The sequence below is a fragment of the Cuculus canorus genome, chromosome W (genome assembly GCF_017976375.1).
Source record: "Cuculus canorus isolate bCucCan1 chromosome W, bCucCan1.pri, whole genome shotgun sequence".
In the NCBI taxonomy this organism is placed as follows: Eukaryota; Metazoa; Chordata; class Aves; order Cuculiformes; family Cuculidae; genus Cuculus; species Cuculus canorus.
Genome location: NC_071440.1, coordinates 8,892,259 through 8,912,804, shown reverse-complemented (window position 1 = coordinate 8,912,804; position 20,546 = coordinate 8,892,259). Strand labels below are relative to the sequence as shown.

At 46.8% G+C, this 20,546-nt stretch overlaps 1 protein-coding gene across 1 annotated transcript in view; it reads right to left on the bottom strand.

Moving 5' to 3' along the window:
• Nucleotides 1-1,412: 1,412 nt before the first annotated feature.
• The window catches only part of LOC128850302 (transitional endoplasmic reticulum ATPase), a 39,641-nt gene continuing 20,507 nt past the window's right edge, over nt 1,413-20,546 (bottom strand). The window contains exons 6-17 of the mRNA XM_054053339.1: nt 18,087-18,218; nt 17,580-17,682; nt 15,672-15,805; nt 15,272-15,407; nt 14,146-14,258; nt 13,354-13,518; nt 13,121-13,243; nt 11,849-12,061; nt 3,975-4,283; nt 2,362-2,517; nt 1,928-2,082; nt 1,413-1,518 (exon numbers count right to left, since the gene is read on the bottom strand). Coding sequence (XP_053909314.1) covers nt 1,413-1,518; nt 1,928-2,082; nt 2,362-2,517; nt 3,975-4,283; nt 11,849-12,061; nt 13,121-13,243; nt 13,354-13,518; nt 14,146-14,258; nt 15,272-15,407; nt 15,672-15,805; nt 17,580-17,682; nt 18,087-18,218 — 1,845 coding nt within the window. The remainder of the gene's footprint in view (nt 1,519-1,927; nt 2,083-2,361; nt 2,518-3,974; nt 4,284-11,848; nt 12,062-13,120; nt 13,244-13,353; nt 13,519-14,145; nt 14,259-15,271; nt 15,408-15,671; nt 15,806-17,579; nt 17,683-18,086; nt 18,219-20,546) is intronic.

Genomic DNA, 20,546 nt, shown 5'->3' with positions numbered 1-20,546 from the left:
ATTGCTACACACAACCCCCCCCCCCCCCATGGACAGTCCCATCCTTCTGCCATTTTGAATGTGACAACTCACCTCCCCTGTCTCCCCTCTCCCCTTAAATCTAGCCAGGTTGATGGCACCCTCCTAGGTGCCAGGCTTTGGGTCTGGAACTCCCACTGCCCAGGCCTCACACAACTTCTGGCACACAATCTACATGTAAGCCTCTTCACAGAAATCCTCAGTTCCTGCACTCCCCCTGAAAGCCAATAGCATGTGGCTATTCTGTGCATCATATAGTCATTGTCTCAAACAGGCTCTCCCTTGCCCCTGCTTCTGTATGCACAATGGGACCAGACCCAGGGCTTCTCATATAAAATACTGAAGTACAGCAGTAGCATGTTTTTCAGTTCAGATAAGGGAAAATAAACCAAGGAGCAAGGCAGCAACCTGTAAGTGGAAAGGAAGGATAAGTACCATGATCAGAATTCAACTACTGAGTATGAGGCACAACAAAGGGCAGGCTGGCTGGCAGCAGATCAAGCTTGTCATAAGAAACTCGAAAGGATGCATGAAACATTACAGGGGAAGGAGGAAATCTCTCCACAGAGCCTGAACAGTGCTTCTGCAGCATCAGAAGAGGAAGCTCTCCTCTTCCCTAATCATAATGGGGTCACGCTGCACCACAAACTCCAGAGACAGCCCAAGAGCCCCACTTGTGCCTGCCTTCAGACAGGGCAGATGAAACGGGTATTTCTGGAGAAGTCCTTTGTGCAGAGGAGCCAAAGCAGCAGGAGACCCGACGGCTCAGGGCCAGCATCAGAGAAGCAAGAGATACTTGCTACCAGGCTCTCTTACATGGTGCTTCCTGCCAAATTAGGGCAAGGGAGAGAGACCACCAAACCAATTTCTTCTGTTAACTTGGGCTAAGAGGCATATGAACAAAGAGCATCCTCAAATGCACCAGTGAAGCACGCATACCGAGGGGCTCCACCAGACTGAGTGCTCGAATAGCACGTGAGACACAGGGTTTACAGAGACAGCACAAGCTACACTGCACCAGCCTCACACAAAGGAATTGCCAGGGCCTGGCTACAGTTTTGTGGGATTTTTACTTTTTTATTATTATTTTTGTGGGATATTTTTTATACAGGCTAGCATTGTATTCTTTGCTAAAGCTGCTGATTCTGCCACATAAACTAGAACAGAAATTTCTCAGAAATTAAGTTGGTTCCCCTCCTTATTAATTCACTGTCTGCCTCCCAATTGAACAATAGTCTGGATCTGTGTTTTCAAAAAACATCCCCTGTACAAAGTCTGACATGTAGCTACACTGTTCTGACTGAGGAATGAGGAAGCCGAGAGTCCACTGAACATTGGATTTTTCCCTGTACAATGTGGCCCGATTTGGAGTTTGGTCCACAGAGGACAGCGAGTTAACCGTAGAGATCATCATCATTGTCTTCACTGTACACGTTGCCCCCGCTGCCACCTCCTGTGCCTTGGCTCGGACCAGCACCACCCTGGTTACCCGACGGGAACCTGTGTGCAGCAATGCAGAATGAGAGAGAAGAGACGCTGTTCAAAATCCTCCTCACAGCTCAGAATGATCCCCTCCCTCCATGCCAACACCCTGGTGCCAAGTAGGACAGGAAGGAGAAATGGGATGAAACCTTATGGCAAATCACACAAATAGCTTATAAGGCTGCTGGATGTTGCTCATGTTGAAGGAAAAAAGGGTTGATGGACTTCAGGAGCACTAACAGCAGCTACAACCAACCCGCAGCACAGTCTACATCTGCTGCACGTTCAGCTGGCTGCTGTACATACTGAGGAGAATGGGAAAATGTGGTGGAAGAGGGAATTTGTTACCCAGAATCAAGCAGAAAGTGGCCTTGGTGCTGTTCTGGGTGCTGGCTGAACCATGCTGCCCTCCTTCCATTCCCGTTACCTGAAGCTGCCAAAGCCACGGCTCTGCTGTAGAGTCTGTGCAAACATCTCGTATTTCCTGATGTCATTGTCACTGACAGAGCGTCGAGCAAAGCGCATGGCCTCTTCGAAGTGATCCCTGCGTATCTCGGGAACTGGGTCATCCTCCTCCACTTCCTGCAGTGGGACAGAGGGCCCAGGGGAGCTGCGTGCTCAAGCTCTGTAGCCTGACAGCCACCCATAGCCTCCCTTCTGAGCAATGCTGACAATGAGACACCCCAGGAGGGCCTTGCCCTCCCACAGGATGAGAACAAAGTGCTCCAGCTCCACACTCCATGCTGAGAGCCCATTCATTCCCATCCAAGGATTATGGAAAGGAATGCATCCCACCTCACCCACAGGCAGAGGTGAGCTGCCTGTCTCATGAGTGGGGAAAGCTCAGAGTGCCCCACTCACCATGGCAGAAGGGTTGGTCTGCCTCTCGCGTTCTCGCCTGATCTCACTCTCAATGGACTCACGGATGGCCAGTTTGCAGGCACGCTGGCAAATTTCTGTCAGGTCAGCCCCCGAAAAGCCATTTGTCATCTTCGCTAGGAAATCCAGGTCAACATCCTAGGGGAAAAAAACCAAAATCAAAAACAAAACAAACCAAGAGAGGTCTGTCCTTTACACCTTACACTCTCATGTGACAAAGAGGTGTCTTTAGATTCCATGGTATCAAGGTGCTGCCTTAACTTTGGATAATTTTGAAAACATGAGCTGTTAAAGTTCTTGGTTTTGGGAAAAGTTAACCACATACAAAGGCAGGCTACACTCCTCACACCCAGCAAGACCTTGTAAAGTAGCTGTAAAACATAGAATGGTTTGGGTTGGAAGGGACCTTAAAGCCACTCCAGTTCCAACCCCCCTGCCATGGGCAGGGACACCTCCCACTGGATCAGGTTGCTCAAGGCCCCATCCAACCTGGCCCTGGACACCTCTAGGGATGGGGCAGCCACCACTGCTCACAGGAAAACATTTCTTCCTCGGATCTCATCTCAATTTCCCCTCTTGCAGCTGAAAACTGTTCCACCTTGTCCTATCCCTGCACTCCCTGATCAAGAGCCCCTCCCCAGCTTTCCTGGAGCCCCTTTCAGTACTGGAAGGTCTCCCCAGAGCATTCTCTTCTCCAGGCTGGACAAACCCGACTATCTCAGCCTGTCCTTGTACAGGATGTGCTCCAGCCCTCACATCATCTTCATGACCTCCTCTGGACTTGCTCCAACAGCTCCATGTTCTTCCTGTGCTGAGGACTCCAGAACTGAACACAGGGCTCCAGGTGAGGTCTTCACCAGAACAGAGTAGAGGGGCAGAATGCCTCTGCACCGTTGACCCTCAACAGGCTGACTTGTAGATTTAGGATATGATTTGCTCAGGTCTCAGCATTAGGAGTCAAATGAAACACCATCAGACTGGAAATGAAGACAGTGTACAGGCAGACCAAGACAATCAACGTCTTTCTCCTTCCCCTCAGCTGAGGGAGCAGTACTACAACCTCCTTTGAAGCTTTCTTTCCCAATAGCACCTAAAAAGTTAAGCTTGGCATAAAATAGCTTGAGCTCTCACTTGACATCTACTTTTCTCTGATTAACTATCAGTTGCATTATTGCCTGCTCCCCAGGCAAGGCACATAGCTCTTGCCTATGATAGAATTCAGCAAAAATTAACTGCCATGGTTCCTCATCAATTTCCATTTCCCATCCCTGTTTTCTACATTTACTTTTCTTTCAGAGTACAAGAATCTTTTTCATCTTGCCATAACAGGCTTTCCTGTACCCACACCATGGTAAGATCTCCGCTATGTGATAAAGACCTGCTGTGCTTACACACCAACACCTAGCTTCATTGAAACCTACTCTCAGAACTCAAGACTCCCCCTACCTCTCATTTCCATCCTTCAGGGACAGAAGGTTTCACAGCTCTGTATTGCATGGAGCAGCCACCAGCCTTCTTCTCTATCCCCAACTTGTGAAGAGCACATGCAGCACACAGTAAACCCAAGTCAGACACAGTCAGGGTGCAGATCCTACCTTGGCAACTGGTGATTTCCTCAGGTTGGCCTTAAGAATAGCAACCCGGGACTTCTCGTCAGGCAGTGGGATGTAGATGAGCTGATCCAGGCGGCCAGGGCGCAAGATGGCTGGGTCAATGATGTCTGGCCTGTTAGTGGCACCGATGATGAAGACGTTTTTCTTGGTGGACATGCCGTCCATCTCTGTCAGGATCTGGTTGATGACACGGTCTGCAGCACCACCACCATCGCCGATATTCCCACCTCGGGCCTTTGCAATGGAGTCCAGCTCATCAAAGAAGAGCACACAAGGAGCTGCTTGGCGGGCCTGCAAAAAGCAAATGGCAACAATTACTCCATGTTAATATCACCAGGTGAGGAGCACACTGATTTCACACTAAGCCTATCCTACAATTAAAGCGGCTCAGAAGAGTAACAGAGCATTGCTGCTGCAAGGAGAGCCTGGAGGAGCTGCTCTAGAACAGTCTCCTGCCACACAAACCCTTAATTAAATTATCCTGAACAACAAATTGCATTTCCCCAACACTAGGAGTATTGTGAACCAAGCAGAAGGGTGGTTATTCCAGTACCTAGAGGGAAAAGTTGGAGCCAATTTGCTTGGACCAGAACTCTACCGGCAAGATCTAGGAACATCAACTGGTTATTTAGGCACTCAAGTATCAGTAGGCAAGATATCAGCAGGCGGGTGTAAGAGTGAGATTGACCACTGGAACAACACCCTGTGCTCCCCGTCTCAGACCCAACAGGCAGGCGTGCCTTGTGTGACAGAGGACTCCCCATTCTCTCTCCATCCAGCTGAACAGAGAAATTCAGGAGATGGAGGGGAATGGCAGCAGGTTCCTGACCGGCACACAGGCATGTCTGCCCTGTGACAAACTCAGCATTTCAGGTTTTCTTGCACAACAGATAAGGTCTGCAATACATGGCTCTGTGGCTGGTGTCACTGTAATAACTTTGGGTTTTTTGACAACAGGATGGCCTACACAGCAGCAGGTTTACAGGTATCAGATGGGAGCCACCTCTCTTAAAGGGGGAGGAGGGTCTTTGCTCAGGAACTTGCAGGGCTCGCTGACAGGGCTTTAAACTAGATGTGAAGGGCAGGGGGGAGGATAACATCAGGCTTGCCTGTGACAAGTTGTGGGAGGACACACAATGGTTGGAGGGATGGGGTGCTGGGATGGGCCCTACACCTGTGCCCCAGGGCATGCTGGGAATGCTGCAGCACAGTTGAAGTCCCGTGGAGAAGAGCGAGAAGCTCCTGAGGTAGTAGGAGCCAGGAAGGAAACTTCCCCAAAACACCTTAAAGGAAATAAAGGTTCTTCCACTAAGAAGGCAATGCAACCCGGCTGAAGGGCTCTATACAAATGCACAAAGCTTGGGCAACAAACAGGAGGAGCTGGAAGCCACCATGCTACTAGAAAGCTACAATCTGGTTGCCATCACTGAAACTTGGTGTGACGAATACCATGACTGGAGCGTGGCTATTGATGGCTACAGGCTGTTCAGAAGGGAGAAGCGAGGCAGGAGGGGTGGAGGCATTGACCTCTACATCAGGAAAGGGGTAGAATATGAAGAGCTGTCTTTGAAGAGTAGCCACGAACAGGTTGAAAGCTTGTGGGTCAAAATTAAAGACAGAAGAACCAATGGGAACTTTGTGGTTGGCTTGTACTACAGGCCACCTGATCAAGGAGAGACAACTGACGAGGTCTTCTTCCTCCAACTACAGGAGGCTTCATGCTCGCAAGCTCTCATCCTACTGGGGGACTTCAACCACCCTGACATATGCTGGAAAAGTAGCATGGCGAGCTGTAGGCAATCCAGGAGGCTCCTAGAGTGCACTGAAGATAATTTCTTGGTTCAGCTGATAGAGACCCCCACCTGAGGGGATGCAATACTGGACCTGATGGTCACCAACGCAAGTGAGCTCATCAGTGACATCAAGATCGAAGGTAGCCTGGGCTGCAGTGATCACACACTGGTGGAGTTCAAGGTCCTGAGCGATATGGGACAGGTGAGGAGTATAGTCAGGACCCTAAATTTCAGGAAAGCAGACTTCCAGCTCTTCAAGGAGTCAGTCAGTAGGACCCTCTGGGATATGGTCAGTCTTTGGGGACAAGGGAGCAGAACAGAGCTGTCAGATCTTTAAGGATGTTTTCCATGGAGAACAAGAGCGCTCAGTCCTCAGATGTAGGAAATCAGGCAAGGAAGAGAAGAGATCAGCGTGGCTGAATCGAGACCTGCTGGTCAAACTCAAGAACAAGAGGAAACTGCACAGGCAGTGCAAGCAGGGACAGGGAACCTGAGAAGAGTACAGGGATGCTGCCCAGTTGTGTAGGGATGGGGTCAGGAAGATCAAGGTGCAGCTGAAGCTGAACTTGGCAAGGGAAGTGAAGACTAACAAGAAGGGCTTCTACAGGTACATCAGTCAGAAAAGGAAGGTTAAAGAGAATGTATCCCCACTGATGGATGAAAATGGTGACCTCATATCAACAGACGAGGAGAAGGCTGAGGTACTCAACAATGGTTTTGCCTCAGTCTTCACTGATAACCGCTCTCCTCAACCCTCCTGGGTCATGGGACAACAAGATGGGGACCAGGGGTTAAAGCTCCTCCTACTGTGAAGGAGGATCAGGTTCATGACCACCTGAGGAACCTGAACATAGATAAGTCTAAGGGACCTGGTGAGATGCTTCCCAGAGTCCTGAGGGAACTGGCTGATGTGGTGGTCAAGTCACTCTCCATGATATTTGAAAAATCATGCCAGTAAGGAGAAGTCCCTGGTGACTGGAAGAAGGGCAACATTGTCCCCATTTTTAAAAAGGGTGGAAAGGAGGACTCTGGGAACTACCAACTTGTCAGCCTCACCTCTTTGCCTGGGAAGATCATGGAACAGATCCTCCTAGAAGCTATACTAAAGCACATGGAGGACAGGGAGGTGATTCGAGACAGCCAGCATGGCTTCACCAAGGGCAGGTCCTGCCTGACCAACCTAGTGGCTTTCTATGATGGGATAACTACATCAGTGGACATGTGAAAATCAATGGATGTGAACTATCTGGACTTTGATAAAAAGCCTTTGTAAAGCCTTTGACATGGTCCCCCACAACATCCTTCTCTCTAAACTGGAGAGAGAGGCATTTGATGGCTGGACGGTAAGGTGGATAAGAAACTGGTTGGATGGTCGTATTCAAAGAGTAGTGGTCAATGGCTCAAAGTCCAGATGGAGATCCATGATGAGTGGTGTCCCTCAGGGGTCCGTACTGGGACCAGTGCTGTTTAATATCTTCATCAATGATATAGACAGTGAGATTGAGTGCACCCTCAGCAAGTTTGCAGGTAACACCAAGCTGAGTGATGCAGTTGCCACACCAGAAGGATGGGATGTCATCCAGAGAGACCTGGACAAGCTAGAGAAGTGGGCCTCTGTGAACCTCATGAGGTTCAACAAGGCCAAGTGCAAGGTCCTACACCTGGGTCGGGACAATCTGCGGTTTCAATACAGGATGGGGGATGATGTGATTGAGAGCAGACCTGCAGAAAAGGACTCTGGGGTGCTGATTGATGAGAAGCTCAACATGAGCCATCAATGTGCGCTCGCAGCCCAGAAGGCCAACCGTATCCTGGGCTGCATCAAAAGAAGCGTGGCCAGCAGGCTGAGGGAGGTGATTCTGCCCCTCTATTCCTCTCTTGCGAGACCCCAACCTGGAGTATTGTGTCCAGTTCTGGAATCCTCAACATAAGAAGGATAGCTGTTGGAATGGGTCCAGAGGAGGACTACAAGGATCAGAAGGCTGGAGCACCTCCCATACAAGGACAGGCTGAGTGTTGGGCTTGTTCAGCCTGGAGAGGAGAAGGCTCCGAGGAGATCTTATAGCAACCCTCCAGTACCTGAAGGGGTCATACAAGAAAGCTGGGGAGGGACTGTTCACAAAGGCTTGTAGTGATAGGACGAGGGGCAATGGCTTTAAATTGGAGAGGGGCAGATTTAGACTAGCCATAAGGAGGAATTTCTTCACAATGAGGGTGGTGAGGCACTAGAACGTGTTGCCCAGGGAGGCTGTGGCTGCCCCATCCCTGGAGGTGTTCAACGCCAGGCTAGATGGGGCCTTAGGCAGCCTGATCTAGTGGGAGGTATCCCTGCCCATGGCAGTGGGGCTGGAACTGGATGGGCTCTAAGGTCCCTTCCGACCCAAACTATTCTATGATTCTATAACCCAACCTTAACGTGGATGATGGGTCTCACAGCCTAGAAACATTCCCTAGGTTAAGACACCCTAAGCCCTCCATCAAAACAGCTTCTGTAAAGAAGAAAAGACGGGTCATTGTCATAGGGGACTCCCTTCTTAAGGAAAAAGAAGGCCCGATCTGCAGACCAGACCCATTTCACAGGAAAGTCTGCTGCATACCTGGGGCCTTGGTTAGAGATGTGCAAAGAAAACTTCCAACTCTAGTCAGGCCCATAGATTATTATCCACTATTGACTTTCCAAGTAGGCAGCAATGAAACCCCAACAAGAAACCTGAGGGCAATTAAGAGGGACTGCAGGGCCTTGGGACGAATGGTGGAGGGATCAAGTGCGCAGGTAGAGTTCTCCTCTGTCATTCCTATTGCAGGGAACGATGAGGGAAGGAGTAGGAAGAGCCAGGAAATAAATACCTGGCTCCAAACCTGGTGTGAGGAGCAAAACTTTGGGTTCTTTGATCGTGGGTTGGCCTGCACAACACCAGGCTTGCTGGCAAATGATGGGGTACACCTGTCCCCAAGGGGCAAAAGGATGCTTACAAAGAAGCTAGCAGGGCTCATCCATAGAGCTTTAAACTAGATGTGAAAGGGGACGGGGACAAAACCAGGCTTGCTAGAAAAAAGCCTGGGAACAGCACTCCAGTGGTAGCACAGATGCAAAGGTTATTGATGGGTCAGAAACAACAGTGAGGGGTCACATAGGAATTAAGACTATTCCCTCAGGAGTGTGACGGGATCAACTGAAGTGCATCTACACCAATGCATGCAGCATGGACAACAAAGAGGAGGAACTGGAAGCCACTGTACAGCAAAAACTATGATATAATTGTAATCACGGAAAGGTGGTGGGATGACTCGCATAACTGGAGTGCTGCCATGGGTGGCTATAAACTCTTCGGGCAGGATAGGTGAGGAAGGAGAGGTGGTGGAGTAGCCCTCTGTGTTAGAGTGGTTTGATTGTCTCGAGTACAGTGATGGTGATGATAGGGTTAAGTGTCGATGGGTAAAAATCAACACAGCACCCAATAAGGCAGATATCGTGGTGAGAGTCTGCTATAGACCACCCAGCCAGGAAGAAGATGCTGATGAGGTATTCTACAAGCAACTGGGAGAAGTCTTACGATTGCTAGCCCTTGTCCTTGTGGGAGACTTCAACCTACCAGACGTCTGCTGGAAGTGTAATACAGCAGAGAGGAAACAGTCTAGAAGGTTCCTGGAGTGTGTGGAAGACAACTTCCTGACACAGCTGGTGAGTGAGCCAACTAGGGAAGGTGCCCTGCTGGACCTGTTGTTTATGAGCAGAGAAGGCCTTGTGGGAGATACAACGGTTGGAGGATGCCTGGGGCACAGCCACCACAAGATGATAGAACTCTCAGTTCTAGAAGTAAGGAGAGGGGTCAGCAGAATGGCCACCTTAGACTTCCAGAGGGCAGATTTGGCCTGTTCAGAAGGCTGGTTGACAAAGTTCCTTGGGAGGCAGACCTGAAGGGCAAAGGAGCCCAAGAGGGCTGGACACTCTTCAGGAGGGAAATCCTGGTGGCACAAGAGCAGGCCATCCCCATGTGCTGGAAAATGAGCTGGAGGGGAAGAAAACTAGCCTGGCCGAGCAGAGAGATCTGGGTGGATTTCTGCAAAAAGAGGAAAGTCTATGAGCTTTGGAAGAAGGGGCAGGCATCTCAGGAGGACTACAAGGATGAAGTGAGGTCATGCAGAGAGAAAATTAGAAGGGCTAAAGCCCAACTAGAATGGAAATTGGACAATTCTGTGAAAGATGATAAAGTTTCCACAAATACATTAACAGTAAAAGGAGGGCCAAGGAGAATCTCCATCCTCTACTGCATGCAGGGGGAACAATAGTGACGAAGGATGAGGATAAGGCTGAGGTACTCCATGCCTTCTTTGTCTCAGTCTTTAATAGTAAGATCAGCTGTTCTCCGGGTACCCAGTCCCCTGACCCAGAAGACAGGGAGGGAGAGCAGAACAAATCTCCCATGATCCAAGAGGACATGGTCAGAAACCTGTTCAGCCATTAGACATTCACAAGTCTATGGGGCCAGATGGGATCCACCCAAGGGTAATGAGGGAGCTGGTGGAGGTGTTCTCCAAACCCCTTTCCATCATCTACCAGCAGTCCTGGCTGACTGGGGAGGCTCCACTTGACTGGAGGCTGGCAGATGTTATGCCCATTTACAAGAAGGGTCGGAGGGAGTATCCGGGGAACTCCAGGCCTGTCAGTCTGACCTCGGTGACGGGGAAGGTCATGGAGCAGGTCATCTTGAGTGCCATCTCACAGCACATGCAAGACAACCGGGTGATCAGGCCCACTCAGCATGGATTATGAAAGGCAGGTTCTGCCAAACTAACCTGATCGCCTTCTATGACAAGGTGACCTGCCTGATGGACGAGGGAAAGGCTGTGGATGTAGTAGACCTGGACTTCAGTAAAACCTTTGACACCATTTCTCACAGGATTCTGCTTGAGAAACTGGCTGCCACTGGCCTGGATAGGCGCACCCTCTGCTGGGTATAAACCTGACTGGATGGCTGGGCCCAGAGAGTGATGGGGAATGGAGTTAAATCCAGCTGGAGACCGGTCACACGTGGTGTCCCCAGGGCTCAGTGCTGGGTCCAGTTCTGTTCAATATCTTTATCAATGATCTGCACCAGGGCAGGTTCAGATTGGACATTAGGAGAAATTTCTTCACTGAAAGGTTTCTGTGGCACTGTCAGGGGCTGCCCAGGGAGGTGGTTGAGTCTCCATCCCTGGAGGTGTTTAAAAGACGGGTAGATGAGGTGCTCAGGGATGTGATTTAGTAGTGGACAGGAAGTGTTGGACTCAATGATCTCAAAGGTCTTTTCCAACCAAATGATTTTATGATTCTGTAAAATGGAATGGGGAAATCCAATCTCTGTCTTCAGCTACCTAATAGGGAAGAGGGAGACAGAGCCTTCTTCAAGGTGTGCTGTGAAAGGATTAAAAACCACAGGCACAAATGGCTGCGAAGAAAATTCCAGTTAGAAATAAGGAAAAAAAATTCTTCACAATGAGCGAGCTCAAAACACCAGCACAAGGTACGGAGAGGTCATGGATTCTCCATCCTTAGCATGTGTTCAGAACACAAGGCCCCAAGCAACCTGATTGAATTTCCAAGTTATCTCCCTGCTCTGGACAAACAGCTGGACCAGATGGCCTCTGAGCTTCCCTCCCAACCTAAATTTTTCTCTCACTCTTCTTCCAACTTTGCTCTTTCAGCACCTTTCCTGACCACAGGAGTGGTGATTTCCAAGATAATCCATGCAGATACCTCCTGGGACAGGAGGTCACACTATCTACAGAGGAATTGGGTAGTAGGAGTGAGCTCCTTTCCAAGCCATATATATTGCAGGACAAGAACAGAACAGAACATTTCAATTGGAAGGGACCTACAATGATCATCTAGTCCAACTGCAGAAGAAGAATCTGTAGCATGTTTTGAAAACCTGTAGAAGGTGATGGTTAACAAGGTGTCAAAGTTTTAAGGGATGCAAAACACACAAACAAGAACCAGACCAGTAAGACAGGTGCAGTGGAGACAATGTTTTGGGGGCATCTCAGCACAAACATAGCACAAGGAGTAGAAGATACATTTACCTTGTCGAAGATCTCACGCACATTAGCTTCAGACTCGCCAAACCACATGGTGAGCAATTCTGGCCCCTTGATGGAAATGAAGTTTGCCTGGCATTCATTGGCAATGGCTTTGGCCAGCAGTGTCTTACCACAACCAGGTGGCCCATAGAACAGAACCCCTTTTGATGGGGTCATGCCAAATTTGAGGAACTTGTCTGGGTGCTCCACAGGATACTGAAGGAGAACAAAACAAACAAAAACCTCTTGTGATGAGACAGAACAGGATTGTACCTTAGAATCACAGAACAGTTTGGATTGGAAGGGTCCTTCAAAGATCATCTATTCCAACCTCCCTGCCATGGGCAGGGACATCTTTCACTAGATCAGTTTTGTTTCTGCTCCTACCAGAAACACTACCAGAGATTTCTGGTGGGTTTAACGCAAGATTCTGCTGGCCACTGGAGTTTTTAAACAGGCACTGGTTTGAAAAACATCACAGCTAAATTGTGAGGCTGCCTTAAACAGCCTATTTCCACCTATCAACTAAGTACCAGTTCAGGTAGTTTTCCAGCACACAACCCTAGTCTCACTCTGCTCTGCAGAAGCCAAAGGGAATAGCTCATTATCTAACCTAATTACTCTGCCCTCCAGAGACAAGCAAGGTGTCTAATATGAGCATTTATCCTCCACAACAAGGTCATAGATAGGTGGTGATTTTAACACCAGAAAATTAGACTGAAAAGTAGATTCTTTTATTCACAGACAGGCTGTTTCTACAGTGCCCACTGAAAATAGGGACGTATCAAACCCAAACCACTCCAATGCAGGCAGGAACCAGAAGTTTCCAGACCATTCATGACTTTGTTCCAGCCTCTCCTTTCATAGAAGGCTTCACAATTACTTCTCACCTGTCCCTATGCTAACATTGACGGAAAGCCCTTCAGAGGCTTCATCCATTTTCTGGCATATAAAACCACCATGTCAGAGGATTCTCAGCAGTGGTCCCACTGCTTGTCTCCACTTAAGAGAAGCAGAACTGCTGCTGTTTCTGTATGTAGCAAAACACCCACCCAAGATGTCACTGTAGACTCAGCTAAGGAAAGCCAGATGCTGCTTCCCAGCACCTTCCTCTCCTTAAGTTCACCAAGAGAGTATTTTCAGTCCATTACAAGAAAATACCATAAAAACCTCTGCATTTACCCTGTTCACATCTCAAACAGGAATGTGAACAGGTTCTGGATTTTATTATTATTTTGCAAGCTAACTAGGCAAAAATCTGTTGGAAACCCTTACTTGTACAAGTTCCTGGAGTTCTCTCTTTACATCTTCTAGACCACCAATATCTTCCCAGGTAACTTGTGGCACCTCCACCACAGTCTCCCGAAGAGCAGAAGGGTTGCTCTGGCTCAGAGCCCACTATTGTTAGAAGAAACAGCATTATATGAATTCTAACACATTATGTTCACACATTTCAGATGAGCAATTAAACATTGCTCCCAAAAGAAAGAGGGACAATCCTGCATTACCCTGAAGTCATCCATGGTCACAGCCAGTGAGTTCATCACTTCAGCATCAATGGTTTCATCTTCTAGGTCTATGAGATCCATCTTCTTTCTGATAGCCTGAAGAGCAGCTTCTGAGCAAAGAGCAGCCAAGTCAGCACCAACATGGCCATGGGTCTCATTTGCCACCTGAAAGCAGAGCACTGACTATGACTCATAGGGATACAAGGAAGTGCTTTGCAAGGGCAATGCATGCTCTGGTCACTCACTGGGAGGTGCAACAGAACCCTGGAGGACAAGAACATCAGTGTTCTGCTTCAAATTCAAGACAAGTGCTATCACATATTTGACAGACAAAGACACTGATGTTCCACCTCCTACTTGAGATCAAAAGTTGCAACTGGAATTCAGATGGTGTGCAGAAAGATAACCCTCAGGACTGCAGTTCTTCATTCAGGACAGAGATTACAATAATCATCTGGTACCACCACAATGTTCACCCAGCTCTGCGAGTGCTTTATTTTTAAAGAGAATACCACAGCAAACAAACCCAGAAGGACAGTGGGGCAAGGCACTTCCAAGACTGAACGTTTGTTTCACTTAGCCATGCCATTCTTCACTCGCAAGTGAAGATTTTCGGTCACTGGTCAACTACTTAGTAAGAAGCCCAGAGATCACACATTTGCCCAATTTCACACTGTCCTAAATGAGCAACTATGTTTACATGATCAAGCCATAACAACTCTTCCACTACAAAACAGAGCATCAGGAATATCTGTCTGCAGATACAAGCTTTCCTAATAGCATGCTACTCACCTGTTCAAGATCCACATCATCAGCCAGTTTCATATTTTTTGTGTGGATCTGCAGGATCTCCAGGCGTCCAGTGGCATCTGGGATACCAATATCTACCTCTCTGTCAAAACGACCTGGGGAGTACAAAACACACATTGAGCGGTTGATTTTGTGAACTAAAAGAGCTGCAGTTCCTGCCTTCCTCTGACAGAGGAACACAATGATGATACACAAATACACACAGTTTCAGAGAATGCCAGAGCTTTGGGTTTCTCTGCAGCATCTATCAGCACAATAGCAGAGTCAGATCAGAGGAGGAAATGCTTTAGCCATTTAGGGAAAGCAAGACTACTGTATTAACTAGAGATCAAGATTATATAAACACAGAGGATTTCTGTTTTTACCAAGCCTCATTTATAGGAAAATACGCTTCCCCTAGCCAACACACTATGAGACATTTTTTGTTTATTCCTACCCTTTGTGTCCTCAGCACAGGAGTCCACAAATACTGAGAAATTTTATTTTTCAGAATTTTCATAGCAGTACCCAAGTGGTAAAAAACATGAACTGCCCCAAGATCTGGGGAGACAGGAAACCTACGTATTTCTCCAATATTAACTAAGGTACATACACCTATTTTCCTCTAGTCATAGTTGTGCATTCAAATGCCTCACTACACATTTAAGAGGCCGTCTTTTTCCTGCAAACTTGACTGGTTTGCTATTATAGACTTTACCAACTGGTCATACAAAAGACATTCATTCACACTGCAAAGTTTCAAAAACATGAATCTCAGAAACTACCAGACTTCTCATCAATAAAAGTAAGAGAAATTGGACAATTCAGCGCCTTCTGCAATCTGAGGCATGAACAACCCCTTAAGCATTTAGTCCTGAAATAGCCTCACCTAATTGAAGAAGTGAAAAAGCATGCTACCCTCTAAGTATTTCATTATTTCTACAAGTCCTAACCCAATAAAGCACGGAAAATGATACCAAAGGCTGGAAGTCTAGAAATTAATGTCAAACAAGTAGCTGGAGTAGCAATAGTTGTTATGGCCTGAATAGCATTATGGCCTGAAGCATAGGCCATAACAAAGTACCTGTTACACACAAAAAAAAAAAAAAAAGATGGCAATCATGGTTACCAAATCGCCTGAGCGCTGGGTCAATGCTGTTAGGTCTGTTGGTAGCTGCCATAACGATCACATGTGCTCTCTGTTTCAGTCCATCCATAAGAGTCAACAGCTGAGACACTATGCGACGTTCTACCTCTCCATGTGTCTATGGAGAAAGTAATGATTAGACCAAAAGCTCTACAACACAGCACAGGAGCTAGTACTGCACCAGAGCAGACAGATAGAACAGACAAGAGCTGTTAAGAAATATCGTGAACTATATCAGATTCTTCTGATATCCAGCTTCTGACATCCAACTGAATTCAAGCATTAAGTTAAATACTGCTTTACCCTATAGTCAAATGCAGAGATTCACAACAGCTGCTACCGAAAAAGATGTACTCCTTTACCTTCTATGGGCTTTCTTTACCTTCTCTCTCTTAGGAGCAATGGCATCCAGTTCATCAATGAAGATGATGGCAGGAGCATTCTTCTCTGCTTCTTCAAAGGCTTTCCTTAGGTTGCTCTCAGACTCACCAGCCAGCTTGCTCATGATCTCAGGACCTGCAAAAAATAATGGCACTGTGGCACCCAGAGGAGAGGTAGCTAGCCCCAAGGCGTGTAGCTGAATTTTTTTAGTACAATGTTCACAGGGGAGTACCTATATTTCAAGCCAAAGCAAATACTATCAACCAAGTTCACTAAGTTTGCAGCTGAACAGGCAAGAACAGCATGCAGAATTACTTTCTGACATTATTCTGGTATTTTCAGTTTAACAGAATGCAGCACTAGTCAATGAGCTACCTTTAGCTGCTTCTTTCCTTATCCTATTTCACACTTGATGAGCTTCTCTGTAATGTGCCACCACACACAGTTTATGCCAGTCTTAGCTTGCAAGAGAAGCAATCAAATTATATGGTGCTGAATTATCAGGATAGGGAAGGAAAAAGCTGTAAAATATTGAAGCTGTCTTTACTTTGCATTACACAAGTATACAACATCTACCTCTGTATAAATCTATGAATGAGTTAAAAAAAAAAAGCCACACTAAAAAAAATCCCAAAATCCCCAAAACCCATCTCCTCTTAAAGAATAAATAGATAATTAAAAAAGTGTAAGCACATCAATCCCAGAAGGAAGGACAGCATTCCCTTGAGATCTCATACAATTGCTGAACACTAATGCAGGCTCATAGATTTATTTTGGGTTTACAGATTTTTCCATCATGCTGATGGGAGTGGTAATGAAGAGAAAAGTATGCTTCTAAGAGATCCAAAAAAAATAAACCTGACCCTCCAGAGCGCAAAGCTGCTAGCCGACTGAAGTATGACAGCTGCAGAGCCACTGATGCAGGTAGTTACTGAGTGTGTTTCATTACAAGTAACTCACCGAATCATACCAGCTCTGTCTGCAACACTTGCCTGCAGCTCCAGGCTTGGGACTAGCAGACAAAGAATGCATCACTAATTCTGACAATGTTGATTTTATTACACAATAGAAGCACAAGTGTCTCAAGAAACAGCTGGCCCATTAGCATGCAGTAACACCTTCCACACATTTAGGAAGTATATGACAAGGGCAACATATGGTTAAAACCAGCCAATTTACATCTGATATTTTGAGACACAAAACAAGTCACTTCCCTACCACTGCTCTGTGCTATACACTCCTTTGCTTTCACCTTCACGGGTCTAAATGATTGAAATCACAAAAGAAAAGCAGCACTCCTTAAGTTCAAACGTTTAGTTTTTCCAGCACTGACTGTAAAATGAGACAGAAAAAACAGTGAGGAAAATTCAGAATCTAGTCCTTACTGGACATAAACCAGCATCCATCTCAACTGCTACAGGTGAAGATTGATCAATAGGAGGTTCTGTCACTTGTAGCTAATCATTATGGCTTTCAGGACAGTTCCTCCCAGTTAATGTTATGTGAAACAGAAAAGGTCTTGTGCCTTACTTGAGGGGAAAAAAAGAAATCCACAGCAGACCAGCTTCTTTTCTGAACAAACTGGCAGCAACAGAAACAAGCATCCTGCATCCATATACATAGAATAATCTCACCACTTCACTCCCAGCTCTGCCCTCACCAACATAAATGAACACTCAGACAGACTCCAAGTCCTTGCATTGCAAAGCTGTCCTTCCAACCACTCTGCTACACAGATGCTTCCAACACAAATGGCTTCTAAGTGTCCCCAGAAGCACACTTCAAAGAGATAAAGAAGGAAGTCAGGGAGACAATGTGGCTCTATAAGCCCTATTAATACCATTTATTATCATGAGATGGATGAATGAGCATACAACAGATCTGGGGCCAAAGCAGCCACAAAACTTACCATTGATCAGGAAGAAGAAAGCTCCTGTTTCATTTGCCACTGCTCGGGCAATTAATGTTTTACCAGTGCCAGGAGGACCATACAGCAGGATCCCACGAGGAGGCTGAGGACAAAGGCAAGAGACTTAAGTGGTGAGCTGGTATCTGAATGCCTAAGTAGCTTCACAGTGAAACTGTAAGCATTTGATAAAGCCAGTCCGAAATTGTGATGCAAACTCATGCAACAGCTGCCATCCCAGCACTGCTATCAACACTCTTACAACTTTGCATGACACAAACAGAAACCTTGCTAGTAACTGACAGTGCTGATTCAAAGCATCCCTCTGTTTGCAAGTTGCCAGTACTTTAATCTGTGTCCAAAACATGTAGCAAATACTTTCCCAACACTATCATTAACACATCCATCCCCAATTACTCATTCCCTTCCCAATACCCCATAAACCTTGAACATAAAGAGTCATCTGCAAGGGCAAGCCCACTCATCCACCTGATGCACACAGGGACTTACCTTCACCCCTATGGCCTTGAAAAGTGCAGGGTGTCGGAGGGGAAGTTCCACCATCTCTTTGATTTGAGCCAGCTGCTTCCGGCAGCCACCAATGTCATCATAGCCCACTTCATTCAGTGACTCTTCTTCATCCTACCCAGAAGGAAATGCATTAAACATTTGAGAGAAAACAATAGTTCAACAATCCCTCCTGATCTACAAAAAGCAGGAATCCAGGCCTTTGCTTGCCATTTTTGCCGATTCTCACTTTCAAGACTTCTTGGTTTGTTCTATTAGGTTGGTGCAAAAATAATTGCCATTTTTGGCATTGAAACTGTGATGCTCATGTTGGATTAAACCTTTATTTAACTGTGTCCGTGCAGTACACCATTTTAAAGCACGAAATCCACTTTACTTATTTATGCTAATGGCCTTGGTTTCACTGTTTATTCTTTTTTATATTACGCTGTCAAATTAAAGATGTAAAAAAGCAAATTTGAGCATTTTTGTTGTATGAGCTCAAAAGGGACCATAAAGCAGCAGAATATCAACCAAGCATTTGGCCAGGGGACCGTCAACAAACATACACCTTGACACTGGTTCCAATAATTTCATAACAGAAAGGAGAGCCTTCAAGAGGAAGAGGGTCACAAATGTCCTGCGACAGAGGACAACCAATTGAGGGACAGTATTGAAGGGAACCCATGCAAAACAGCTCGAGATGTTGCAGAAGAACTCACTGTTGACTGTTCAACAGTTGTTTGACATTTGCACCATAGGGAAAAACAAAAATACCTCTACAAATAGGTGCCACGCGAGCTGAATGAAAATCAAAAAAGCACCGTTATGAAGTCTGGTCTGCGCTGCTTTTGTGCAATAAAACCGATCCCTTTCTTGATCACTTTTTGGGACATGTGATGAAAAATGAATTCCATACAACAAACATCAGAGTTCCACGCAGTGGCTGAACCAGGATGAAGCACCATAACACTTCCCCGAACCGAAGCTGCATCAGAAGGATGTTATGGTCACTGTTTTGTGGTCAGCAAGTGGAATCGACCACTACAACTTCCTGGATCCTGGCACAACCATCACAGCAGAGACGTACTGTCAGGCAATCAAGGAAATGCACCCACAACTGCAATGTTTACATCCAACACTGGTCAGTCAAAAAGGACCAATTCTTCTCCATGACAATGCCCAACCGCACATCCCGCAAATGACTGCAGCAGCTGCCCAAACTGGGCTACGAAACTCTCCCCCTCCTCGCTTACTCCCTAGACCTCTCTCCCACCGATTACCAGTTTCAAGCACCTCCATGACTTCCTGCAAGAGAAGGTTTTCCACAGCCAAGCAGCAGCTCAAAATACCTTCGAAGAATTCATCAGTTCCAGGACTCCTGAATTCTCTGCTATCGGAATAAATAGACTGGTTTCTTCTTGGCAAAAATGCATACATTCTAATGATTCTTATTTTGATTAACATATTTTATTCTAAGCTGAGATATACTGCTTTGAAGTGGATAAGGGGAAATAGCAATTATATTTGCACCAATCTAAAAGAATTGTTTCACAAAATCATAGAATTGTTTAGGTTGGAAAAGACCTTTAAGATCATCAAGTCCAACCGGAAACCCAACACTGCCAAGACCACCATTAAATCATGTCTCTAACACCACATCTACACCTCTTTTAAATCCCTCCAGGGATAGGGACTCCACCACTGCCCTGGGCATCCTCTGCCAGTGCCTGAGAACCCTTTCAGGGAAAAAAAAATTCCCAATATACAATCTAAACCTCCTCTGGTGCAACTTGAGGCCATTCCCTCTTGTCCTATCACTTGTTACTTGGGAGAAGAGACCAGCACCCACCTCACCACAACCTCCTTTCCAGGAGCTGCAGAGAGCCATGAGGTCTCCCCTCAGTCTCCTCTTCTCCAGGCGAAACAGCCCCAAGTCCCTCAGCTGCTCCCAGAATCCCTGGGCTCCAGCCCCTTCCCCAGCTCCATTGCTCTTCTCTGGACATGCTCCAGCCCCTCAATGTCCTTGTAGTGAGGGGCCCAAAACTGAACACAGGATTCGATGTGGGGCCACACCAATGCCAAGTACAGGGGCACAATCACTTCCCTGGTCCTGCTGGTCAGACTGTTTCTGATCCAAGCCAGGATTGCCATTGGCCTTCTCGACCACCTGGGCCACTGCTGGCTCATGTTCAGCTGCTGTCAATCAACACCCTCTGGTCCTTCTCTGCCAGGCTGCTTTCTAGCCACTCTTCCCCATTGTAAGGGTTGGTCAAAGGGTAGCTATAAACCCCTTTTTCCTTTGCACTTCATCAGCAAAACTAAGCATTGGTGCTATCTCAGCATCCGAGGAAGGACATTTCTATGACTACCTTCAGCAGTAGCTCATTCCCTGAAACCAGAGGGTTTGATCATTACATCCAATACACAAAATGCCAAAACAGGAACTGCAAACACTGCTGC